A 23,033-nucleotide genomic window follows, 5' to 3' on the forward strand; every position below is an offset into this window, starting at 1 on the left:
AGCTTTTGCACTCACCACTTTCACCCTCAACAAGAGGCTCTTTAGATTCTCTTCACTTTCTGCTATTAGGGTGGTATCGTCTGCGTATCTGAGGTTGTTGATAATTCTCCCGGCAATCGTAATTCCGACCTGTGATTCATCCAACCCAGGGTTTGTCATGATGTACTCTGCATATAAGTTAAATAAGCAGGGTGACAATATACAGCCTTGTCGTACTACCTCCCCAATTTTGAACCAAAATTGTTATTCCATGTCTGGTTCTTACTGTTGCTTCTTGACCCTCGTACAGGTTTCTCAGGAGACAGGTAAGGTGGTCTGGTACTCCCATCTCTTTAAGAATTTGCTACAGTTTGTTGTGATCCACACAATCAAAGGCTTTAGCGTAGTCAATGAAGCAGAAATAGACGTTTTTCTGGAATTCTCTTGCTTTCTCCATGATCCAGTGAGTGTTGGCGATTTGATCTCTAGTTCCTCCGCTTCTTCGAAATCCTGCTTGTACTTCCGGTAGTTCTCGGTTCACATGCTGCTGAAGCCAAGCTTGTAGGATTTTGAGCATAACCTTGCTGGCATGTGAAATGAGCGCAAGTGTACGGTAGTTTGAACACTCTTTGGCATTGCCCTTCTTGGGAATTGGAATGTAAACTGACCTTTTCCAGTCTTGTGGCCACTGTTGAGTGTTCCAAATTTGTTGACATATTGAGTGCAGCACTTTAACAGCATCATCTTTTAGTATCTTAAATAACTCAGCTGGAATACTGTCATATCCGCTGGCTTTGTTGTTAGTTATGCTTCCTAAGGCCCACTTGACTTCACTCTCGAGGATGTCCGGCTCAAGTTCAGTGACCGCACTATCATGGCTATCAGGGACATTCAGATCTTTCCTTTAAAGTTCTTCTGTGCGTTCTCTCCACCTCTTCTTAATCTCATCAGCTTCTGTTAGGTCCCTGCCTTCTTTGTCCTTTATCATGCCCGTCTTTGCACAAAACTTTCCCTTGATATCTCCAATTTTCTTGAAAAGACCTCTAGTCTTTCCCATTCTATTGTTTTCCTCAATTTCTTTGCATTGTTCATTTAAGAAGGCCTTCTTATCTCTCCTTGCTATTCTCTGGAACTCTGCATTCAGTTGGATATATCTTCCCCTTTCTCCCTTGCTTTTCACTTCCCTTCTTTCCTCAGCTACTTGTAAAGCCTCATCAGACAGCCACTTTGCTTTCTTGTATTTCTTTTTCTTTGGGATGGATTGAGTTGCTGCCTCCTGAACAATGTTACGGACCTCTGTCCATAGTTCCTCAGGCACTCTGTCTCTTAGGTCAAATCCCTTAAATCTATTCCTCACCTCCACTGTATATTCATAAGGGATATGATTTAGGTCATACCTGAATGGTTTAGTGGTTTTCCGTACGTTCTTCAATTTAAGCCGAAATTTTGCAAGAAGCAACTCATGATCTGAGCCACAGTCAGCTCCAGGTCTTGTTTTTACTGATGATATGGAGCTTCTCCATCTTTGGCTGCAAAGGACATAAATAAATCTGATTTTGATATTGACCATCTGGTGATGTCCATGTGTAGAGTTGCCTCTTGTGCTGGTGGAAAAGAGTGTTTGCTATGATCAGCATGTTCTCTTGGCAAAACTCTATTAGCCTCTGTCCTGCTTCATTTTGTACACCAAGGCCATGCTTGCCTGTTATCCCGGTGATTTCTTGACTTCCTACTTTAGCATTCCAATCCCCTATTTTGAAGAGGACATCTTTTTTTGGTGTTAGTTCTAGAAGGTGTTGTAGGACTTCATAGAACCGATCAACCTCAGCTTCTTCGGCCTCAGTGGTTGGGGCATAGACTTGAATTACTGTGATGTTGAATGGTTTGCCTTGGAGTCATACTGAGATCATTCTATCATTTTTGAGATTGTACCCCAGACAGTACTGCTTTTCCCACCCTTTTATTGACTATGAATGCTACTCCATTTCTTCTAAGGGATTCTTGCCCACAGTAGTAGATATAATGGTCACCTGAATTAAATTTGCCCATGCTTGTCCATTTTAGTTCGCTGATTCCCAAGATGTCGATGTTCAATCTTGCCATCTCATGTTTGACCACCTCCAGCTTACCTTGATTCATTGATCTTACATTCCAGGTTCCTAAACAATATTGTCCTTTACAGCATCGGACTTTCTTTTCACCACCAGACACATCCACAGCTGAGTGTCCTTTCGTCTTTGGCCCAGCCGCTTCACTCTTTCTGGCGCTACTTGGAAATACCCTCTGCTGTTCCCCAGTAGTGTATTGGACACCTTCTGACCTGAGGGGCTCATCTTCCGGCGTCATATCTTTTAGCCTTGTGATACGTTCCATGGGGTTTTCTTGCCAAGAATACTGGAGTGGGTTGCCATTTCCTTCTCCAGTGGACCACATTTTGTCAGAACTCTCCGCCATGACCTGTCCATCTTGGATGGCCCTGCACGGCATAGCTTATGGCTTCACTGAGTTATGCAAGCCCCTTCGCCACAACAAGGCAGTGATCCATGAAGGGGGGAGATCTGATAGCGCTCTTCAAGTACTTGAAAGGTTGTCCCAGAGAGGAAGGCCAGATCTCTTGATCAAGGGATGAAGATCTCTTCTTGATCATCCCAGAGTGCAGGACACGGAATAATGGGCTCAAGTTACAGGAAACCAGATTCCGGCTGAACATCAGGAAAAACTTCCTGACTGTTAGAGCAATACGACAATGGAAGCAATGACTTAGGGAGGTAGTGGGCTCTCCCACACTGGAGGCATTCAAGACGAGGCTGGACAGCCATCTGTCAGGGATGCTCTGACTTGAATTCCTGCATTGAGCAGGGGGTTGGACTTGATGGCCTCGTAGGCCCCTTCCAATCCTTCAATTCTATGATTCTAATTTATCTGGAACAGACGTTAAACTAACTGGCCTGCAATTTCCTGGACTCCCCTGGATTCCTTTCTGAAAATTCATGTTACATTAGCCATCTTCCAATCCTCTGGTATAGAGGCTGATCTTAGGGACATGTTGCATATTTTGGTTAGAAAACCAGCAATTTCATATTTGAGTGCTTTGAGAACTCTAGGATGGATACCATCTGGGCCCGGTAATTTATTTGCTTTCAATTTATTAATAAGGTTGAGAATTTCATCTTTTGTCACCACTGTTTGCCTCAGTTCCTCAGACTCCCTTCCTGAAAACACCAGTTCAGGCACAAGTATCTGTCCTATATATTCTGCTGTGAAGACAGATGAAAAGAATTCATTCAGCTTCTCTGCAATGTCCTTCAATATTCCTTTAACTCCATTGTCATCCAACAGTCCAATTGCCTCCCCAGCTGGTTTTCTGCTTCTGATATATTTAAAGAATTATTTATTATTGGCCTTTATATAGTTAGCGATGTGGTCTTCAAAATGTTTTCTTATTGTCTGCTTGTATTGCCTTTGTGCAAGCTTGTGCTCACTTTTGTTTTCCTCACTTGGGCAAGACTTCAGTTTTCTGAAGGAAGCTCTCTTTTCTCTAATAGCTCCCTTAACACTGCTCGTTAACCATGCCAGCAACCTCTTGGACTTGGTGCCACTTTTCCTAACCTGTGGTATACATTTTAGCTGGCCTCCTATTATTGTGGTTTTGAGTAATCTCCAAGCATTTTGAAGGGAGTTAATCCTCTTGACTCTCCATTTTAACTCTCTTTTCACCAGTTCCCTCATTTTAGAGAAGTTTCCTCTTTTGAAGTCAAAGGTGACTGTGTTGGATCTGCCTTCCAGTGGTTTCAGGAAGGGATGCTGAGGGGTGGGCAGAGGGAGCTTGGCACCTGAGGGGTGGGCAGAAGGAGGCTCAGGGACAGCAACTCCTTACTCTGCTCTATCAGTTCAGGCATCTTAGGGCAGACATGTGGAATGGGTACTGCTGCCACAGTGTATGAGGCAGTTAGTTGAGGGGGTGGGGAAGGGGAAAAGGGATGAGGGAGGGGAGGGGGCTGGGCAATGAGTCCTGCTAGGATGCTACACAGCAGGCTGGCCTATCAGCCAAAATTGTGTGTGTGGGTTGCCAGGGGGACCCAAACGGATGATTGGGTTATGCAGGGGCTGGCTTATTGGTCCATGAAACACTCCTGATTGGTGTCTGTGTGTATAGGGCTCCCTAACCTTTCCTGGTATGGGATTATATCATGAATTTGAATCTGGGATTCCCTGCATGTAAAATGTAACCTGTTCCACCTAGCTAGGGCTCCTCCTGCAGCCCCTGTGCTCCCGGAATCTATGACAGGGTGTGGGAGGGAAGACAAATAGTCATGATGTGTCTGATTTCTGTCTGCTGCCATTGATGAGTGGTTTAGGGAAGTGCCATGGCTAAGTAGTTGGGGAACTACTCTGTGGGTTCAAAGCCTGGAAGCTCCCTCACTTTTGCCCCGGTAAGCTTTTTTTTTTTTTTTTTTAAACCAGGTATGCAAAGAGTGAGTGGGTCCATATTGACCCCTTCCTCCTGGTGGGCCTCAAACTCTCATCTGCTGCTTCCCAACCCCTTTCCCTTTGCAGTGAGCCAGTGGCAATTGCTGCTGTCAGTATGTCACTGTGGCTACATCTGGAGGGCCACAAATCGTCTTGGAGGGCCTTGTTCATTGTTCAGCTCCTCCCCTTGGCTGCTTGTCAAAAGAATCTTTCCTCCCTAGGTGGGTTTTGAACCCTTGTCTTAGGAGATTAGGGGTGCTTTCTGCATTTGTCCTACTCAGAGAGCTAAGTCGGTGTTGTGTTGTGTGGGCTCTCCTTCCATATATTGTAGTCAATTCAATCTAAATCAAGTTTATTAGGCAATCAATTACAGGTTATAGCCAAAAAGAACGTTTACAGCCAAATAAGCATTTACAATACACAGATCATACATATGAGGCAAAGTCCATAAACCAACAGATTAGCCTCATAGGCTTGCCTAAGTTGGGCAGCTTTCACAGCAAATTTGGCTTTATTAAACATGACAGGCTTAACCATGCTAGACAGGAGATATTTGGTTTCAGTGTGCTGTGCTCATAAAGTAGTGGCTATGAGGAATGTAATGGGATTCAAACCCCTGCCTGAAGGGTTGTCTGGCTTACTGTGAGTTCAATGGCTGTCTCTGTATATGGGCAGCATGTGGGCATTTTCACCAGCACAGTCCCTCATTGAAGAACATTGGCAGCATTTCCAGGGATGACAGGGTGTCTGTAATTTTTATGCTGTTTTTGTATTTCTGATTGAGCGTTTTTCCTGTCGCTTCCTGGGCTGAGCATGCATTGGATATGGTGGCTATTCCACCAGCATAGCAGCAGTGTATAGCATTGGTATAGGACTGCTCTCTCAGTTGTGCGAGGACTGATTCTAGGCAGAGAAGCTGTTGCAAACTGAAGAGTTTCTTTCATACTTATATGCCACATATTATATGTGTGGGTGGGCCATCTAGTATAAATGTTTATGGACTAATATTTTTTGTGGAATTATTTGCAATTATTTGCTCTCATTGCTGGGAAAGATTGAAGGCAAAAGGATAAGGGGACGGCAGAGGATGAGTTGGCTAGATCGCATCACCAATGCAATGAATATGAACTTGAGCACACTCTGGGAGAGAGCGGAGGACAGGAAGGCCTGGCGTGCTATGGTCCATGGGGTCACGAAGAGTCGGACATGACTTAATGACTGAACAACAAATTTGCTCTCAGGTTTTTGAGTCATGTGTGAATACTTTTAATTCAGGAGAAAGTTCAAACTAAAAATCAAATATACATTCTAGGCAACAAATGTTTTATACATTTGCATTGTTGTTGTTCAGTCGTTCAGTCGTGTCCAACTCTTCGTGACCCCATGGACCATAGCACGCCAGGCCTTCCTGTCCTGCGCTCTCTCCCGGAGTGTGCTCAAGTTCATATTCATTGCATCGGTGATGCTATCTAGCCATCTCATCCTCTGCTGTCCTCTTCTCCTTTTGCCTTCAGTCTTTACCAGCATCAGGGTCTTTTCCAGAGAGTTTTCTCTTCGCATTAGGTGGCCAAAATATTTGAGCTTCAGCTTCAGTATCTATCCTTCCAATGAGCACTCAGGGTTGATTTCCTTTAGGATTGACTTATTGGACCTCCTTGCAGTCCAGGGGACTCGTAAGAGTCTTCTCCAGCACCACAGTTCGAAAGCATCAATTCTTCAGTGCTCAGCCTTCCTTATAGTCCAGCTCTCACAGCCATAGACAGACCTTTGTCGGCAAGGTGATGTCTCTGCTTCTTACTATGCTGTCTAGGTTTGCCATAGCTTTCCTCCCAAGGAGCAAGCGTCTTTTAATTTCATGGCTACAGTCACCGTCTGCGGTGATCTTGGATCCCAAGAAAGTAAAATCTGTCACTGCTGCCATTTCTTCCCCTTCTGTATGCCAGGAAGTGATGGGGCCAGATGCCATGATCTTAGTTTTTGTAATGTTGAGTTTCAAACCAGCTTTTGCACTCTCCTCTTTCACCCTCAACAAAAGGCTCTTTAGATCCTCTTCACTTTCTGCCATTAGGGTGGTATCGTCTGCATATCGGAGGTTGTTGATAATTCTCCCGGCAATCTTAATTCCGACCTGTGATTCATCCATCCCGGCGTTTCTCATGATGTACTCTGCATATAAGTTAAATAAGCACGGTGACAATATGCAGCCTTGTCGTACCCCTTTCCCAATTTTGAACCACTCGGTTGTTCCATGTCTGGTTCTTACTGTTGCTTCTTGACCCTCGTACAGGTTTCTCAGGAGACAGATAAGGTGGTCTGGTACTCCCATCACTTTAAGAATTTGCCAAAGTTTGTTGTGATCCACACAATCAAAGGCTTTAGCGTAGTCAATGAAGCAGAAATAGACGTTTTTCTGGAATTCTCTTGCTTTCTCCATGATGCAGCGAACGTTGGTGATTTGATCTCTAGTTCCTCTGCCTCTTCGAAACCCAGCTTGTACTTCCGGTAGTTCTTGGTTCGCATACTGCTGAAGCCTAGCTTGTAGGATTTTGAGCATCACCTTGCTGGCATGTGAAATGAGCGCAGTTGTGCGGTAGTTTGAACACTCTTTGGCGTTGCCCTTCTTGGGAATTGGAATGTAAACTGACCTTTTCCAGTCTTGCGGCCATTGTTGAGTGTTCCAAATTTGTTGGCATATTGAGTGCAGCACTTTAACAGCATCATCTTTTAGGATTTTAACTAGCTCAGATGGAATACTGTCATCTCCGCTAGCTTTGTAGTTACTAATACTTCCTAAGGCCCACTTGACTTCACTCTCGAGGATGTCCATCTCAAGTTCAGTGACCGCACTATCATGGCTATCAGGGACATTCAGATCTTTCCTGTATAGTTCTTCTGTGTATTCTTTCCACCTCTTCTTAATCTCATCTGCTTCTGTTAGGTCCCTGCCTTCTTTGTCCTTTATCATGCCTGTCTTTGCACAAAACGTTCCCTTGAGATCTCCAATTTTCTTGAAGAGATCTCTAGTCTTTCCCATTCTGTTGTTTTCCTCGATTTCTTTGCATTGTTCATTTAAGAAGGCCTTCCTGTCTCTCCTTGCTATTCTCTGGAACTCTGCATTCAGTTGGATATATCTTCCCCTTTCTCCCTTGCTTTTCGCTTCCCTTCTTTCCTCAGCTACTTGTAAAGCCTCATCAGACAGCCACTTGGATTTCTTGCATTTCTTTTTCTTTGGGATGGATTGAGTTGCTGCCTCCTGAACAATGTTACAGACCTCCGTCCATAGTTCCTCGGGCACTCTGTCTATCAGGTCTAATCCCTGAAATCTATTCGTCACCTCCACTGTATATTCATAAGGGATATGATTTAGGTCATACCCGAATGGTTTAGTGGTTTTCCCTACGTTCTTCAATTTAAGCTGAAATTTTGCAACAAGAAGCTCATGATCTGAGCCATAGTCAGATCCAGGTCTTGTTTTTACTGACTGTATAGAGCTTCTCCATCTTTGGCTGCAAAGGACATAATTAATCTGATTTCGATATTGACCATCTGGTGATGTCCATGTGTAGAGTCGCCTCTTGTGCTGTTGGAAAAGAGTGTTTGCTATGATCAGCGTGTTCTCTTGGCAAAACTCTATTAGCCTTTGTCCTGCTTCATTTTGTACATCAAGGCCATGCTTGCCTGTTATCCCGGTGATTTCTTGACTTCCTACTTTAGCATTCCAATCCCCTATGATGAAGAGGACATCTTTTTTTGGTGTTAGTTCTAGAAGATGTTGTAGGACTTCATAGAACCGATCAACCTCAGCTTCTTTGGCCTTAGTGGTTGGGGCATAGACCTGAATTACTGTGATGTTGAATGGTTTGCCTTGGATCCATACTGAGATCATTCTATCGTTTTTAAGATTGTACCCCAGGACTGCTTTTCCTACCCTTTTGTTGACTATGAGTGCTACTCCATTTCTTCTAAGGGATTCTTGCCCACAGTAGTAGATACGATGGTCACCTGAATTAAATTTGCCCATGCCTGTCCATTTTAGTTTGCTGATTCCCAAGATGTCGATGTTCAATCTTGCCATCTCATGTTTGACCACCTCCAGCTTGCCTTGATTCATTGATCTGACATTCCAGGTCTTGGACAATATTGTTCTTTACAGCATCGGATTTTCTTTTCACCACCAGACACATCCACAGCTGTGTGTCCTTTCGGCTTTGGCCCTGCCGCTTCACTCTTTCTGGCGCTACTTGGAAATACCCTCTGCTGTTCCCCAGTAGTATATTGGACACCTTCTGACCTGAGGGGCTCATCTTCTGGCGTCATATCTTTTAGCCTTGTGATATGTTCCATGGGGTTTTCTTGGCAAGAATACTGGAGTGGGTTGCCATTTCCTTCTCCAGTGGACCACATTTTGTCAGAACTCTCTGCCATGACCTGTCCGTCTTGGGTGGCCCTGCACGGCATAGCTTATGGCTTCACTGAGTTACGCAAGCCCCTTCGCCATAAGGCAGTGATCCATGAAGGGGACATTTGCATTAGGAGCCAATTTAAACAACAGGCAATGCTCTTATGTCTTTTCCAGTTATTGCTAATATGCTATGGCATTCTGCTGGTCTTGACACAAATTCCTAATTTCTTAACAGAGAGAGATTGGGGCTGGAAGCCCTTCCTTTTGCCCATAAAGCCTTGCTCCTTAATTGTGTGCAGGCAAGCTGGTGAAGGAAAGACACTTTGCATATGTTCAGGATAATTTTAATTATTACTTTACATATTTCAGAATCCATTCCTGGTATTGAAAAGAGATTATGGAGCTAAGCCTTGGTCAGTTCAGTCCCTGGCACAAAATAAGTTCTGCTTTCTGTGACTCCTTCATATAAATATTCTTCATATAAATAGAAGGAGGCTCACCAGAACAGCTCTTGCCAGCCTCATGTAAATATGTCTGCAAGTAATTTCTTCTAAGATATATGGCACAGAGGGAAGTGGTTGTTCAGCCCCTCCCTTCCTGTTGTGGTTTATAGTAAATGGACAGGAAGATGGGTAACACTTAGCTAAGAGATGCTGATACTGTTCTCTCTTAAGTGTTAAAAAGAGTAGCTTTTGTCAAGTGAGAAGGGAGAGCCTGGTCTGGCAAGTAGGAACAGTAAAAAAAATAATGCCATTTACCAATCTAGTCAACTTGCAGGACTAAACACAGGGATAAGGGATGGTGTCTACAAGGAAGCTCCTCCTCAGAAAAATTGCACCCAGGGCCAGTTTGACAGCAAAGCTTGACTTTCCACTGAACCCACAGAGGAAAGGGACATGCCAGGGCATGCTCTGAGGCAGACTTCCCCATCTTGGCATCCTCCAGATGTTTTGGACTTCATCTCCCATCAGCCCCAGCCAACATAGCCAATGGGCCAGAATTATGGGAACTGTAGTCCAAAACGTCTGGAGAGCACCAGGCTAAGGAAGGCTGGTTTGAGGGCACAAGATGCAGCCACCTTGCCGAAGCTAAGCAGGCCTGGGTCTGGTCAGTGTCAGCATGGGCCTCCCTGGAAGCCACCCGGATGCCACTTTGAGTTCCATGACGGAAGAAAGGCAGGATATGGAAGTCCTAAATAAATAGATATACCACATACATCAAGCCAGGAAGTAGTGAGGAGAGGTAGCACAGCAGCTAACACCACCTGCTGTCCTCATTATTTTGTGCCAAATGGGCTGACTTGCATGGCTCCTGGGATGCTTCCAGGTGCAGGTTCCTAGTGCTACCAACCAGGAGGCCTGGTGCAGCCACTCCGTCTTTTTCTCCTGAACAGACTTTCTGCAGCAAGGGGGGAAAAAGGTCAGCAAGAAGCAGAAGGTTACAAGTGGAAGACAATGTTACCTGGACCCTGTAAAATTCCATGAATGACACAGGTGTGATGGAAGCTATGTCTAGAGGCACCTATGAGGCAAGTATGAAGTGGTTACATGGGTAAGCACCGTACCTGCCTGTGTTGTGGCCCTTTCCCACTGTGGTCAATGGGGCTTACTCCCAAGGAATAGCCACCTAAGGCTGGAATCCTCAGCACGCTTGACTGGGAGTAAGCCCCATTAAATGCAACACTGGGAATATTTCTTCCAAGTATAGGATCAGCCTAGGAGGGCGCAAGGGCGGCTGAAGACAAGTCGAGGAGGCATTAATAGGGGCCGGGCTGCAACAGGGGAAGGGGGAGCCCGCCTCGTCCCCCGCTCTGGAATCCTCCCCACCCCCTGTCCCACACGCGCTGGCTTTAATCATCTCCTTATATGGACTCCAGAATGTCTGACGTCACCCCAACTCTGGGAAAACCAGTGTCGGAGCAACCAAACTCCGTTCGGCAGGACTGTGAGAAAAGGGAAAGAGAAAGGGGCGGTGGAGTTGGAATGCAGATGGGCGCAGGCGCTCCGCCAATGAGAGGGCGGGCTACTATTCCATCATTGGTTGAGACGCGGCAAAGGAGGGCGAGGCTGTCTCCGCCCGAGGCTGCAGAAGGTGTGCGGGAACGGCTAAGAACGGGTTAGGCTGCGCCGCCTGGAAATCGCTGCCTGGCTGCGGAGGGGCGTTAGCAGGGAACAGGCAGTGCCGCGGTCGGTGAGCTAGGCGGGCTGTGCGCTCGAGTCTTGGCGCCGCCGGGGGCTTCTAACGAAAAGCGGTACTTCTCCTGACCTTTCCCAGCCGCGAGCGCGGTCTTCCGTTCCAGCAGCCGTTCGCCTGCGCCGGCGTTTTCACTCGGAGAAGTTATTTCCTCCTTTTCCTCCTTGCACCGTGGGACCGAGTGGCTGAGATCAGTCATGCCTGTCTTCCACACCCGCACGATCGAGAGTATCCTGGAGCCGGTGGCACAGCAGATCTCCCACCTGGTCATCATGCACGAAGAGGGTGAAGTGGACGGCAAGGCCATCCCAGATCTCACCTCTCCAGTGGCCGCCGTGCAAGCCGCCGTCAGCAACCTGGTCCGGGTGAGCTGAGGGAGGGGGTGCCTGCCGTGGCGGAGGGGGAGCCGGCCAGGGAGGGCCATAGATCCTATTGCATTGCGGAAGCTCTGGCCGAAACGGGCTTTTTTTTTTTTTTTTTAAATGAGACCACGTTAGAGAGCTTGCCTGTCTTTTCTGTTTGCGAAGGTTGGAGCGTGCGTCCCAGCAAACTTCAGTCAGGCCCGCCTTAACTTAGAAGTATGCGTGCAATGCCAAAAGAGCTTCAGGAAACATCGAAGTGTAACTGACATGAGAGTTGCTGTCCTTGTTTTGCCCCACCGACTGGGGAATAGCCGAGCTGTCCCCTGTTGACATGCGCCAGTCTCCCCAGAACTTCCCAGGCTGAGAGGTCTTGTTTTCTCCACCCAACAAAAGAAGAGAGAAAAATCCCTCCAACAACTTCCAGACGAGTTTCCTCTTTTTCTGCCCTCCTCCTCCTTATCAAACTCCTCCAGTTGCTTGACAAACCTCCTATCCAGTTTTCCCCCCAGAATCTCACCCTTCCCCATTTGAAAAACAGCTTAACGAGCTTGCCTGTCAAAGTGCTGGGGCTTTCTTTTAGCAATACCTACATCTTATTAATGTATGTCTGTATGTTATACAGAATACCCGAATTACTCAGAGGTAAGGCCAACAGGCATCAGTGAAATTTATTTCTAAGTAAGAGCATGCAGGATTGTGGCTGAAGACTGATAGGATATTCCAACTATATTAATGTTTGACACCAATATTTCACATTGACCAGGATGCTCTTTTCTCAGACTCTTAATGTTTTCCTTTCTCTACAAAGAGGCGTAAAGAACACTCTGTGTCCTCCCATCCCCCTCCTGGTTCTCTCATTTCCTTTTCCAACCCCTTCTCTGTACTCCCACTCAGCTTCATGTCAAGTCTTGGTGTTGCTCCCTCAAACTGTGCCCCATATCCTATTGCAGTCCCTGAATGGTGGATCCCTAGTCATACACACACACGCACACACGCGCCATCCGCAATGCTCCCACTGTCTTTCATTGTGGGAAGTGAAATGTGCCAGACAAAACCCAGTGGGAAAGCAGCCTTGGCGCAGTGTTTCCTTATGCTGTTTATGAAGAAAGGGTTCCAAAAAGTATCAGGCTGGCCTGTTTCTCTTTTTTGCCCCTTAGCATTGTTGTGTTTTGCTAGGTCAAATTTCCAAACATGAGGGACAGCATGGATTGGATATCAGTGTCTGTGGTGGCATGATGTGGCATGCTGGGATGGAGGAACACACTCTGTGGTGCTTAGGTGTTTGGAAATAAAGGTTATCTTTCAATGCTGTCCCTCCTGTTTCTTTCCTTTTCTCGTGACCCTGTGTTTTCCTTGACTTCCTGAAAATTGCTCTTGAGTCATTGTCTTGTTACCAAAGCCAGCATTTGGCTTAACATTTCTCCTTCTAGGATTTTACTCCTCCTCGCTTACATCTAGTTCTGCACTGTAAGTTTGTCTTCCTTTCTCCCTCTCCTTGACCTGCCTGTCACCCTGAAGCTGTCTACCCCTTCCTCTCTCCCTAGGCCCTTCTCTGTGACTCACCAGTTCCTACCTTTTAAAGGTCCACATAGTGCCTCTCCTCCCAGCTGCTCTTGTGCATACTTAAAAGATCCAGAAAACTAAATCGTGAAATAATATTTAGCAATTGATGTTACATAGTCATTCAACAATAGGAGCATACTGAAGATTTCAGATGTGGACTGGCCAATGAAATGTTTTCCTGTGTTAGATCAATTTAACTACATAGTATGGAGTGGAGGGACTACAGTACTGAGTACAGGGTTCCCTGATTGCTGTTTTGCCCCACTTTAGCCCCCCTCCTTGCATCCCTGTCCTTTACTTGACAAATCCTTCCCCTGAGGGTGAAATAAGCAACACTTCGGGCTTGCAGCATTTGTTCTCAGAAGTTTACTTGTGCTACTGTATTTTGAAACCTCATTCTCTGGGACCTCTGCTGTTGGCATGCGTTCCCACTCTTCTTTCCAGCTTTTTCTTCAAACTTCCCAGGCAGATAGAAATGAGCTGCAAATGGAACAGCTGCAGAAAATATTCCCCAGTCCCCAAATATTACTTTGGACAGTCACACCAGCCCTTTCCCTTTATGGCAGGGCTGTAGGTAAGTAATATATATTCTCCAGTTCTCCCATCTCTTCAGCTAGGATGTGTCTGGATATTTCTGGGCCATTCATTTTTATTTAGGTATTTTGGTTCCTGAGTACATTTATGTCCCACCTTTCCTCCAAGGAGTTCAAAGTGGCATACATGTCTCTTCCCTCCTCCTGCTGCCCCTTTTATACTTGCCTACTCAAAACTAACCCAAAGCTTATAAGGTCCTGCCTACTCTATCATCTGAATATTTTACTCACTCTGCACATTCTTTAGGACATTGGCATAATTCAAAACTTTTTCACTTAAAAAATAAATAAATCTATAGCCCAATAATGCACCGCAGATATTTTAAATTCAAGTCCATGCTACCTACATCTTTTATGGCAATCTTTGGTATAAGAGGAGTTCAACAGTGGCCATGTTTGGGGGGTTAGATATAACCATGATGGCAGTTTCATCTCTTTTATGTTACCACAAAGTTTAATCCTTCCAGATTGATAATATGAGAGCTGCTAATCAGTTCAATAGCTGCAAATTCAACAGTTGCTTATGAACCTGTGGCACCCAAATCTGCTTTTCTTACATATGTTATTTGTTATATGTTGCATCTAAATGCCAGTAATATGGCACAGTTGTGGTTTATGTTATTTTTCCACAGTTTCTATAATAGCTGTTGTTTTACATTAACCTATATCAGTCATTTTTCCTGTTGTATTTGATATGGTTCACAGAGCTGCTTTGATGCAGTATCAGCACAGGGGAGAAAAAAACAACAGCCAGTAGTTGCTTGAACCAGTCATGTTTTTATCTTGTATGAGGCTGCATTGCACTACTGTTGGCATGTTGTTAATGGGTGTTTATTTCTGATCAGATGCTGAGGTTGTGTTTTACAGCGATGTGTTCCACCACTGCATTGTGGCTCAATGTTGTTGATGTTAAAAAATCAGTGCTAATCTCTCTCAACACAATGCACTCTGAACAGTTTTTTTTTTTCATACTCCAGCATTTTAAATTGGGAAAAGGAAGAAAAACAAACAGGATAGAGATCTTTAATTCAAATCAAGGAGAAAGGTCTAACAAGATATGAATTGTACTTTTTAACGAGTAATTTGCTCTCCTCAGATTTACAACTTAATGAGGACTCTGTGCATTCGATGGGCATAATTGGCTTTTTTAGACTGTTAGTCATCTAATTTATATTAATTCTGTGCTGTGCTGCAAATCTGTAGTAAGAGACAGGAACCTGCTTCAGCTCGAACACCGCTATTTGCTTCACCCTTAGTTGGCTCTCTAAAAGCATTGCCTGACATGTGCATCAAGAGCTGATGATATAGAATAGGGCAGTATCCAATGCTACATCAGTGCTAACATAAGTTGCATTGTGCTAGCATAAGGGACCTCTAGCGCAATGTCAATAGCATTAGCTGGGGCAGTGGGTTTTCTGGGAAATACCATTGTGCTAGTTCTCTATTGGCATTGCACCAGAAATCATTTAAGTTAGCATTCCTGTTGTGTTGGATACTGCCTATAGTGTTTCACAGTGCAGTCCTAAGCATATTTACTCAGAATTAAATCCCATTGAGCTCAGTAGTACATTTGCTTAGGGGTTGCTTAGTACATTTGCTTAGGGGTTGTGCAGCAAAGAGTGTAAGCTGGGAAGTCCCAGTTGAAAACTCACATCTGTCATTAAGGCCACTGGGTTCCTGACATGATATTGCTGCCCTCTTGAAAGGATTAGTTTGAATTATTTTGTGAGAAGCACTCTCAATATATGAGATATATAAATCCTAATAGGTTATAATATTGAACTTAGTAGTAGTAGTGGAAGACTCCTTGCTGCATGGGATCGAAACCCAAGTATGTCGCGAAGACCCGTGGACTTGACTGGTATGCTGTCTCCCGGGAGGATGGATTAGAGATGTGAATGAAGGGTTGCCTGCACTCATAAAGCCCACTGACAGGTAGCCCTTTCTTCTCATCCATGTGGGAACAAATGATACCGTCAAACAGAGCTACGAAGAAATCACGTCAGACTTTGAAGCTTTGGGAAGGAAAGTCAAGAACTTTGGGGCCCTGAAAGTTTTCTCATCCATCCTTCCAGTAGTTAGAAGAGGGATAGAAAGGGAAAGAAAAATGCTCCGGGTGAATGACTGGCTACAAAAGTGGTGCTGGTGCGAGAGATTTGGATTCTGGGACCACCGGCTATACCTCCTGGAAGATGGACTTTTGGCAAGGGATGGGTTGCACCTCACAAAGGATGGGAAGAATGTGTTTGGCCACAGCATGAAGAACTTCATCAGGAGGGCTTTAAACTGAATCCTGCGGGGAAGGGAGATGTAAAGTTGGGGGCACCAATGGACGAAGGCTCATGCACCGCAAAGGAGAGAACAGCTCTAATAGTGCCCCAAAATAGTCTTGAATGCAGCACTTTAACAGCATCATCTTTTAGGATTTTAAATAGCTCAGCTGGAATACTGTCATCTCCTCTAGCTTTGTTGTTAGTAATGCTTCCTAAGGCTCACTTGACTTCACTCTCGAGGATGTCTGGCTCAAGTTCAGTGACCGCACTATCATGGCTATCAGGTCTTCCCTGTATAGTTCTTCTGTGTATTCTTTCCACCTCTTCTTAATCTCATCTGCTTCTGTTAGGTCCCTGCCTTCTTTGTCCTTTATCATGCCTGTCTTTGCACAAAACATTCCCTTGATAGCTCCAATTTTCTTGAAAAGATCTCTAGTCTTTCCCCTTCTATTGTTTTCCTCGATTTCTTTGCATTGTTCATTTAAGAAGGCCTTCTTGTCTCTCCTTGCTATTCTCTGGAACTCTGCATTCAGTTGGATATATCTTCCCCTTTCTCCCTTGCTTTTCGCTTCCCTTCTTTCCTCAGCTACTTGTAAAGCCTCATCAGACAGCCACTTGGATTTCTTGCATTTCTTTTTCTTTGGGACGGATTGAGTTGCTGCCTCCTGAACAATGTTACGGACCTCCGTCCATAGTTCTTCAGGCACTCTATCAGGTCTAATCCCTTAAATCTATTCACCACCTCCACTGTATATTCATCAGGGATATGATTTCGGTCATACCTGAATGGTTTAGTGGTTTTCCCTACGTTCTTCCATTTAAGCCGAAATTTTGCAAGAAGCAGCTCATGATCTGAGCCACAGTCAGTTCCAGGTCTTGTTTTTACTGACTGTATAGAGCTTCTCCATCTTTGGCTGCAAAGGACATAATCAGTCTGATTTCACTGTTGACCATCTGGTGATGTCCATGTGTAGAGTCGCCTCTTGTGCTGTTGGAAAAGAGTGTTTGCTATGATCAGCGTGTTCTCTTGGCAAAACTCTATTAGCCTTTGTCCTGCTTCATTTTGTACACCAAGGCCATGCTTGCCTGTTATCCCGGTGATTTCTTGACTTCTTACTTTAGCATTCCAATCCCCTATGATGAAGAGGACATCTTTTTTTGGTGTTAGTTCTAGAAGGTGTTGTAGGTCTTCATAGAACTGATCATCCTCAGCTTCTTCGGCCTCAGTGGCTGGGGCATAGACTTGAATTACTGTGATGTTGAATGGTTTGCCTTGGATTCGTACTGCGATCATTCTATTGTTTTTGAGATTGTACCCCAGTACTGCTTTTCCCACCCTTTTGTTGACTATGAGTGCTACTCCATTTCTTCTAAGGGATTCTTGCCCACAGTAGTAGATATAATGGTCACCTGAATTAAATTTGCCCATGCTTGTCGATTTTAGTTCGCCGATTCCCAAGATGTCAATGTTCAGTCTTGCCATCTCATGTTTGACCACCTCCAGTTTACCTTGATTCATTGACCTTACATTCCAGGTTCCTAAACAATATTGTTCTTTTCACCACCAGACACATCCACAGCTGAGTGTCCTTTCGGCTTTGGCCCAGCCGCTTCACTCTTTCTGGTACTACTTGGAAATTCCCTCTGCTCTTCTCCAGTAGTATTTTGGACACCTACCGACCTGAGGGGCTCATCTTCCGGCGTCATATCTTTTAGCTTTGTGATACGTTCCATGAGGTTTTCTTGGCAAGAATACTGGAGTGGGTTGCCATTTCCTTCTCCAGTGGACCACATTTTGTCAGAACTCTCTGCCATGACCTGTCCGTCTTGGGTGGCCCTGCACGGCATAGCTTATGGCTTCACTGAGTTATGCAAGCCCCTTCGCCACAGCAAGGCAGTGATCCATGAAGGGGAGCCCAACAATTGCCCATGGTTTATTGTTGGATTAACTCTAGGTTGTTTAACCTCTAAACAACCCAGCGTTCCTGGGTTCAGACATCACAGTAACACTGATTGAAAGCAGAAGCAAGGAGGGCATGGGATGCAGCACACTCTCTCGCTCCTGCTCTCCCTGGCAATTCCTGAATTAAACAACAAGGTCCTTGTGAACCCTGACAGTAATTCATACCGGAGTTTGCAAACCTATTTGTAATCATGGTTGCAATTTTTGGTTTGAAACTAACAGTGATTACCATTAACATTGGTGCAGACATAGTGTTGCACCACAGTTAGCTCAAAAGGATGGGAGAATCTGTATGGGGGAAAGGGAAGGATTATGCAATCCTGCAGCGGGTGCCTGAACTTCTAATCATAGGGGATGGGGAATGTTACATCTGCACTGGGCCTATGCAGTTGATTGAATCAGTGCTAAGATTAGGCTATGCTACTAACTGTCCCTGGTCTTACAGTGACTTTATCCGAGATGCCCATGGAAAGGGCAAATCATCACATAACTCTAAGGTTTTGGCACATACTATGAATATGTGATGGTGAAATATTCTAAAAGATTGAAAACAAAAGGACAAGTAAAAAAATATGCCCTAATACATTGGGTTTTTTCAGGTCTTGTGAGTCTTTAGTTCATCAAGATTTCTGTTTTGCATACTTGAGGTAACAACAGCAAGAAGGCTGAATATGGAAAACAGGCCACCAATTGTACTTTGACATCCTTTGTGGCAATTGAATAATGTTAGACTGCAATTTTGTGCATCCTTATCTGGGAGAAAGGTTCTTTGAAAATACTGAGACTTACTTCCAAGTCTCGACAAAGGAGATCGTTACCTTGTCGTGGTGCTGGAGCTTGAGCACTTCAATGACGTCATGAGCTAAACCGTGAAGGGACACCCAAGACGGGAAGGTCATGGCAGAGAGGTCAGACTAAATACGATCCCTGGGGAAGGAAATGGCAACCCACCCCAGTATTCTTGCGATGAAAACTAAATGGATCAATAGAACCAGAGATATGTCGGTATACCATCGGAAGATGGGACTCCCAGGTCGGAAGATGGTCAAAATGCTACTGGGGAGGAACAGAGGATAAGTGCAACTAGCCCCAGATGTGATGACACAGCTAGCTCAAAGCCGAAGGGACGGCTAGCAGCCGATGGTGCTGGTGGTGAACGACGAATCCGATGTTCTAAAGATCAACACACCATAGGAACCTGGAATGTAAGATCTATGAGCCAGGGCAAATTGGATGTGGTTACTGGGGAGATGTCAAGATTAAATATAGACATTTTGGGTGTCAGTGAACTGAAATGGACTGGAATAGGCCACTTCACATCAAATGACCACCAGATCTATTACTGTGGACAAGAGGACCACAGAAGAAATGGAGTAGCCTTCATAATGAATAATCAAGTGGCTAAAGCAGTGCTTGGATACAATCCAAAAAATGACAGAACGATCTCAATTCGAATTCAGGGTAAGCCATTTAACATCACAGTGATCCAAATATATGCCCCAACCACAGATGCTGAAGAAGCAAAAGTAGATCAGTTCTATAAGGATCTGCAGCACCTACTGGATAGTACGCCAAACAAAGGTGTTATTTTCATTACAGGAGACTGGAATGCTAAGGGGGGTAGTCAAATGACACCTGGAATTACAGGCAAGCATGGTCTGGGAGAACAAAATGAAGCAGGACATAGGCTGATAGAATTTTGCCAAGACAACTCACTGTGCATAACAAACACTCTCTTCCAACAACCTAAGAGACGACTTTATACATGGACTTCACCAGACGGTCAACACCGAAATCAGATTGACTACATCCTTTGTAGCCTATGCAGATCTTTGTAGATCTATGCAGTTGGTAAAAACAAGACCTGGAGCTGATTGTAGTTCAGATCACGAACTTCTTATTGCACAATTTAGAATCGGACTAAAGAGAATAGGGAAGACCCACAGATCAGTGAGATATGAGCTCACTAATATTCCTCATGAATATGCAGTAGAGGTGAAGAATAGATTTAAGGGACTAGATTTAGTAGATAGGGTCCCGGAAGAACTATGGACAGAAGTTCGCAACATTGTTCGGGAGGTGGCAAGAAAAAACCTCCCAAAGAAAACCAAGAAGGCAAGATGGCTGTCTGCTGAGACACTGGAAGCAGCCCAAGAAAGAAGGAAAGCAAAAGGCAACAGTGATAGAGGGAGATATGCCCAATTAAATGCAAAATTCCAGAGGTTAGCCAGAAGAGATAAGGAATTATTTTTAAACAAGCAATGCGCAGAAGCGGAAGAAGATAATAGAATAGGAAGGACAAGAGACCTCTTCCAGAAAATTAGAAACATCAGAGGTAAATTCCAGGCAAAAATAGGTATGATCAAAAACAAAGAGGGCAAGGACCTAACAGAAGCAGAAGAGATCAAGAAAAGGTGGCAAGAATATATGGAAGATCTGTATAGGAAGGATAATAATATCGGGGATAGATTTGACGGTGTGGTCAGTGAGCTAGAGCCAGATATCCTGAAGAGTGAGGTTGAATGGGCCTTAAGAAGCATTGCTAATAACAAGGCAGCAGGAGATGACGGTATCCCAGCTGAACTGTTTAAAATCTTGAAAGATGATGCTGTCAAGGTGATGCATACCATATGCCAGCAAATTTGGAAGACACAAGAATGGCCAACAGATTGGAAAAAATCAACCTATTTCCCCATACCAAAAAAGGGAAGCACCAAAGAATGTTCAAACTATCGAACAGTGGCACTTATTTCACATGCCAGTAAGGTAATGCTCAAGATCTTGCAAGGTAGACTCCAGCAATTCATGGAACAAGAATTGCCAGATGTACAAGCTGGGTTTCGAAAAGGCAGAGGAACTAGAGACCACATTGCCAGTATCCACTGGATAGTGGAGAAAACCAGGGAGTTTCAGAAAAACATCTATTTCTGTTTTATTGACTATTCTAAAGCCTTTGACTGTGTGGATCATAACAAATTGTGGCAAGTTCTTGGTGGTATGGGGATACCAAGTCATCTTGTCTGCCTCCTGAGGAATCTGTATAACAACCACGTAGCAACGGTAAGAACAGACCACGGAACAACGGACTGGTTTAAGATTGGGAAAGGAGTACGGCAGGGTTGTATACTCTCACCCTACCTATTCAACCTGTACGCAGAACACATCATGCGATGTGCTGGGCTTGATGAAGCCAAGGCTGGAGTTAAAATTGCTGGAAGAAACATTAACAATCTCTGATATGCAGATGATACCACTTTGATGGCTGAAAGCGAGGAGGAGCTGAGGGACCTCATGACGAAGGTGAAAGAAGAAAGTGCAAAAGCTGGTTTGCATTTAAACCTCAAAAAAACCAAGATTATGGCAACCAGCTTGATTGATAACTGGCAAACAGAGGGAGAAAACGTGGAGGCAGTGACAGACTTTGTCTTTGTAGGCACAGAGATTACTGCAGACGCTGACTGCAGCCAGGAAATCAGAAGATGTTTACTTTCTTGGGGGGAGAGCAATGACAAATCTTGATAAAATAGTTAAGAGCAGAGACATCACACTGACAACAAAGGTCCGCATAGTTCAAGCAGTGGTATTCCCCGTAGTAACCTATGGCTGCGAGAGCTGGACCATAAGGAAGGCTGAGCTGGACCATAAGGAAGATAGATGCTTTTGAACTGTGGTGTTGGAGGAAAATTCTGAGAGTGCCTTGGACTGCAAGAAGATCCAACCAGTCCATACTCCAGGAAATAAAGCCAGACTGTTTACTTGAGGGAATGATATTAAAGGTAAAACTGAAGTACTTTGGCCACATCATGAGAAGACAGGATACCCTGGAGAAGATGCTGATGCTAGGGAAAGTGGAAGGCAAAAGGAAGAGGGGCCGACCAAGGGCAAGGTGGATGGATGATATTCTGGAGGTGATGGACTCAACCTTGGGGGAGCTGGGGGTGGTGATGGCCGACAGGAAGCTCTGGCGTGGGCTGGTTCATGAAGTCACGAAGACTCGGAAGCGACTGACTGAATAAACAGCAACAACACTTCCAAGTAAAGATGCATAGGATCAGACTATTAGATAGTAAAGCGTGTGGATTCATCCCTTCCCACTGGCTCATATAGTTGTAATATATCCCCCAAGCTGAAAAGGATGCCCTACCTTGGTTCTAAATCTTGCTTTACCAGGGGGGCGGGGGGAATTAACCAAGTGTGATGATGTGATAATAAAGCTATTTTTAAAATGGTGCTAAAATCTAACTGAATTGAATAAAATAGACTACAGGTCCTTTCCGTGATTTGCTCTTGCCAGATAGTTGAAATTTGAGTTTGAATTAATGTTCAAGTGATCCCCCCCTGTAATTAATTGCTTTGAGAAATATTTTATGTTAAATGTTCTAATAACACTCTTAGGGGGCAAATGTATCCTCTTAAATAGAAGCATGTACTTGGGTCACTAATTCACTTACTCTAATATTTAGATTAGGAAGTAATCTAAAAATAAGCTTTGTAGTACCAAGAAGCTTCTAGTCATGAACTTGTGGCTTTGCAATCATGGCCATCAAATTACTGTGTGAGTATATTTCCATCTGTTGGTAAAAGTAGGGCAAGTCTTCAGTCTGAACTTTTCTACCTGCCCTGAAGCACAGGGGGCTGGTGTAGTCATAATGTGGCCCACCCTTAACTATGACAATATATCAAGGATGTGATGCAGGATTATAGGCTCTCTTTCCTTTGGAGTGTGATTTTCTGCTGCCAGCAGTAACTGTGGTTAAAGGTCCTGTTGGCAGCAATCTTAAACATGATGAATACTAACCAGGTTCCATCTTAACAAGGATTTGCTGACCAGTTTCAAATCCTTGTTTAGAACTTAAGTTAGTGTTAATCATAGCTAAGATTTGTTGCAGTGTCACCTTTAATAATGGTTAAGATTGGTGGGGGAAAGGCTGGGGGAGTGTGATGCTATGGCCTGTCCCCAATATCTTAGCTATGGTTAAGGGATGGGCTGTTTTTATGTCTGCTCTGACTCAGGGAGGTAACATCAGTAAAGTTCTTTATTGAAAAATCTTTTTAAAACTATATTTTAAGGGAGTAATTCTATGGCTGCTAGTCAGCGGCTAGATGGCTATAGGATAGGTCATTTCCCTGAGAACCGACCTCCACCCCCTCCCATGCTGCCTTGTAGGCAGTGCAGAACGGCCCTATACTCTGCGCTCAGAAGAGGAGCACGGAGTGGCAAAAATGGGACATTCC

General features: G+C 44.5%; 1 protein-coding gene across 2 annotated transcripts in view; it reads left to right on the forward strand.

Annotated features, from left to right (window-relative positions):
• Positions 1 to 10,889: 10,889 nt before the first annotated feature.
• VCL (vinculin) overlaps positions 10,890 to 23,033 on the forward strand; it is a 117,526-nt gene continuing 105,382 nt past the window's right edge. The window contains exon 1 of one of the 2 annotated variants that reach the window (XM_084845178.1): positions 10,890 to 11,409. In XM_084845178.1, the coding sequence (XP_084701304.1) occupies positions 11,242 to 11,409 (168 nt within the window). In that variant the 5' untranslated portion in view covers positions 10,890 to 11,241. The remainder of the gene's footprint in view (positions 11,410 to 23,033) is intronic. The other variant, XM_084845180.1, reaches the window with a different exon arrangement.

The sequence above is a fragment of the Heloderma suspectum genome, chromosome 3, assembly GCF_057233095.1.
Source record: "Heloderma suspectum isolate Gila_16-S chromosome 3, 16-S_ref, whole genome shotgun sequence".
NCBI classification, from domain to species: Eukaryota; Metazoa; Chordata; class Lepidosauria; order Squamata; family Helodermatidae; genus Heloderma; species Heloderma suspectum.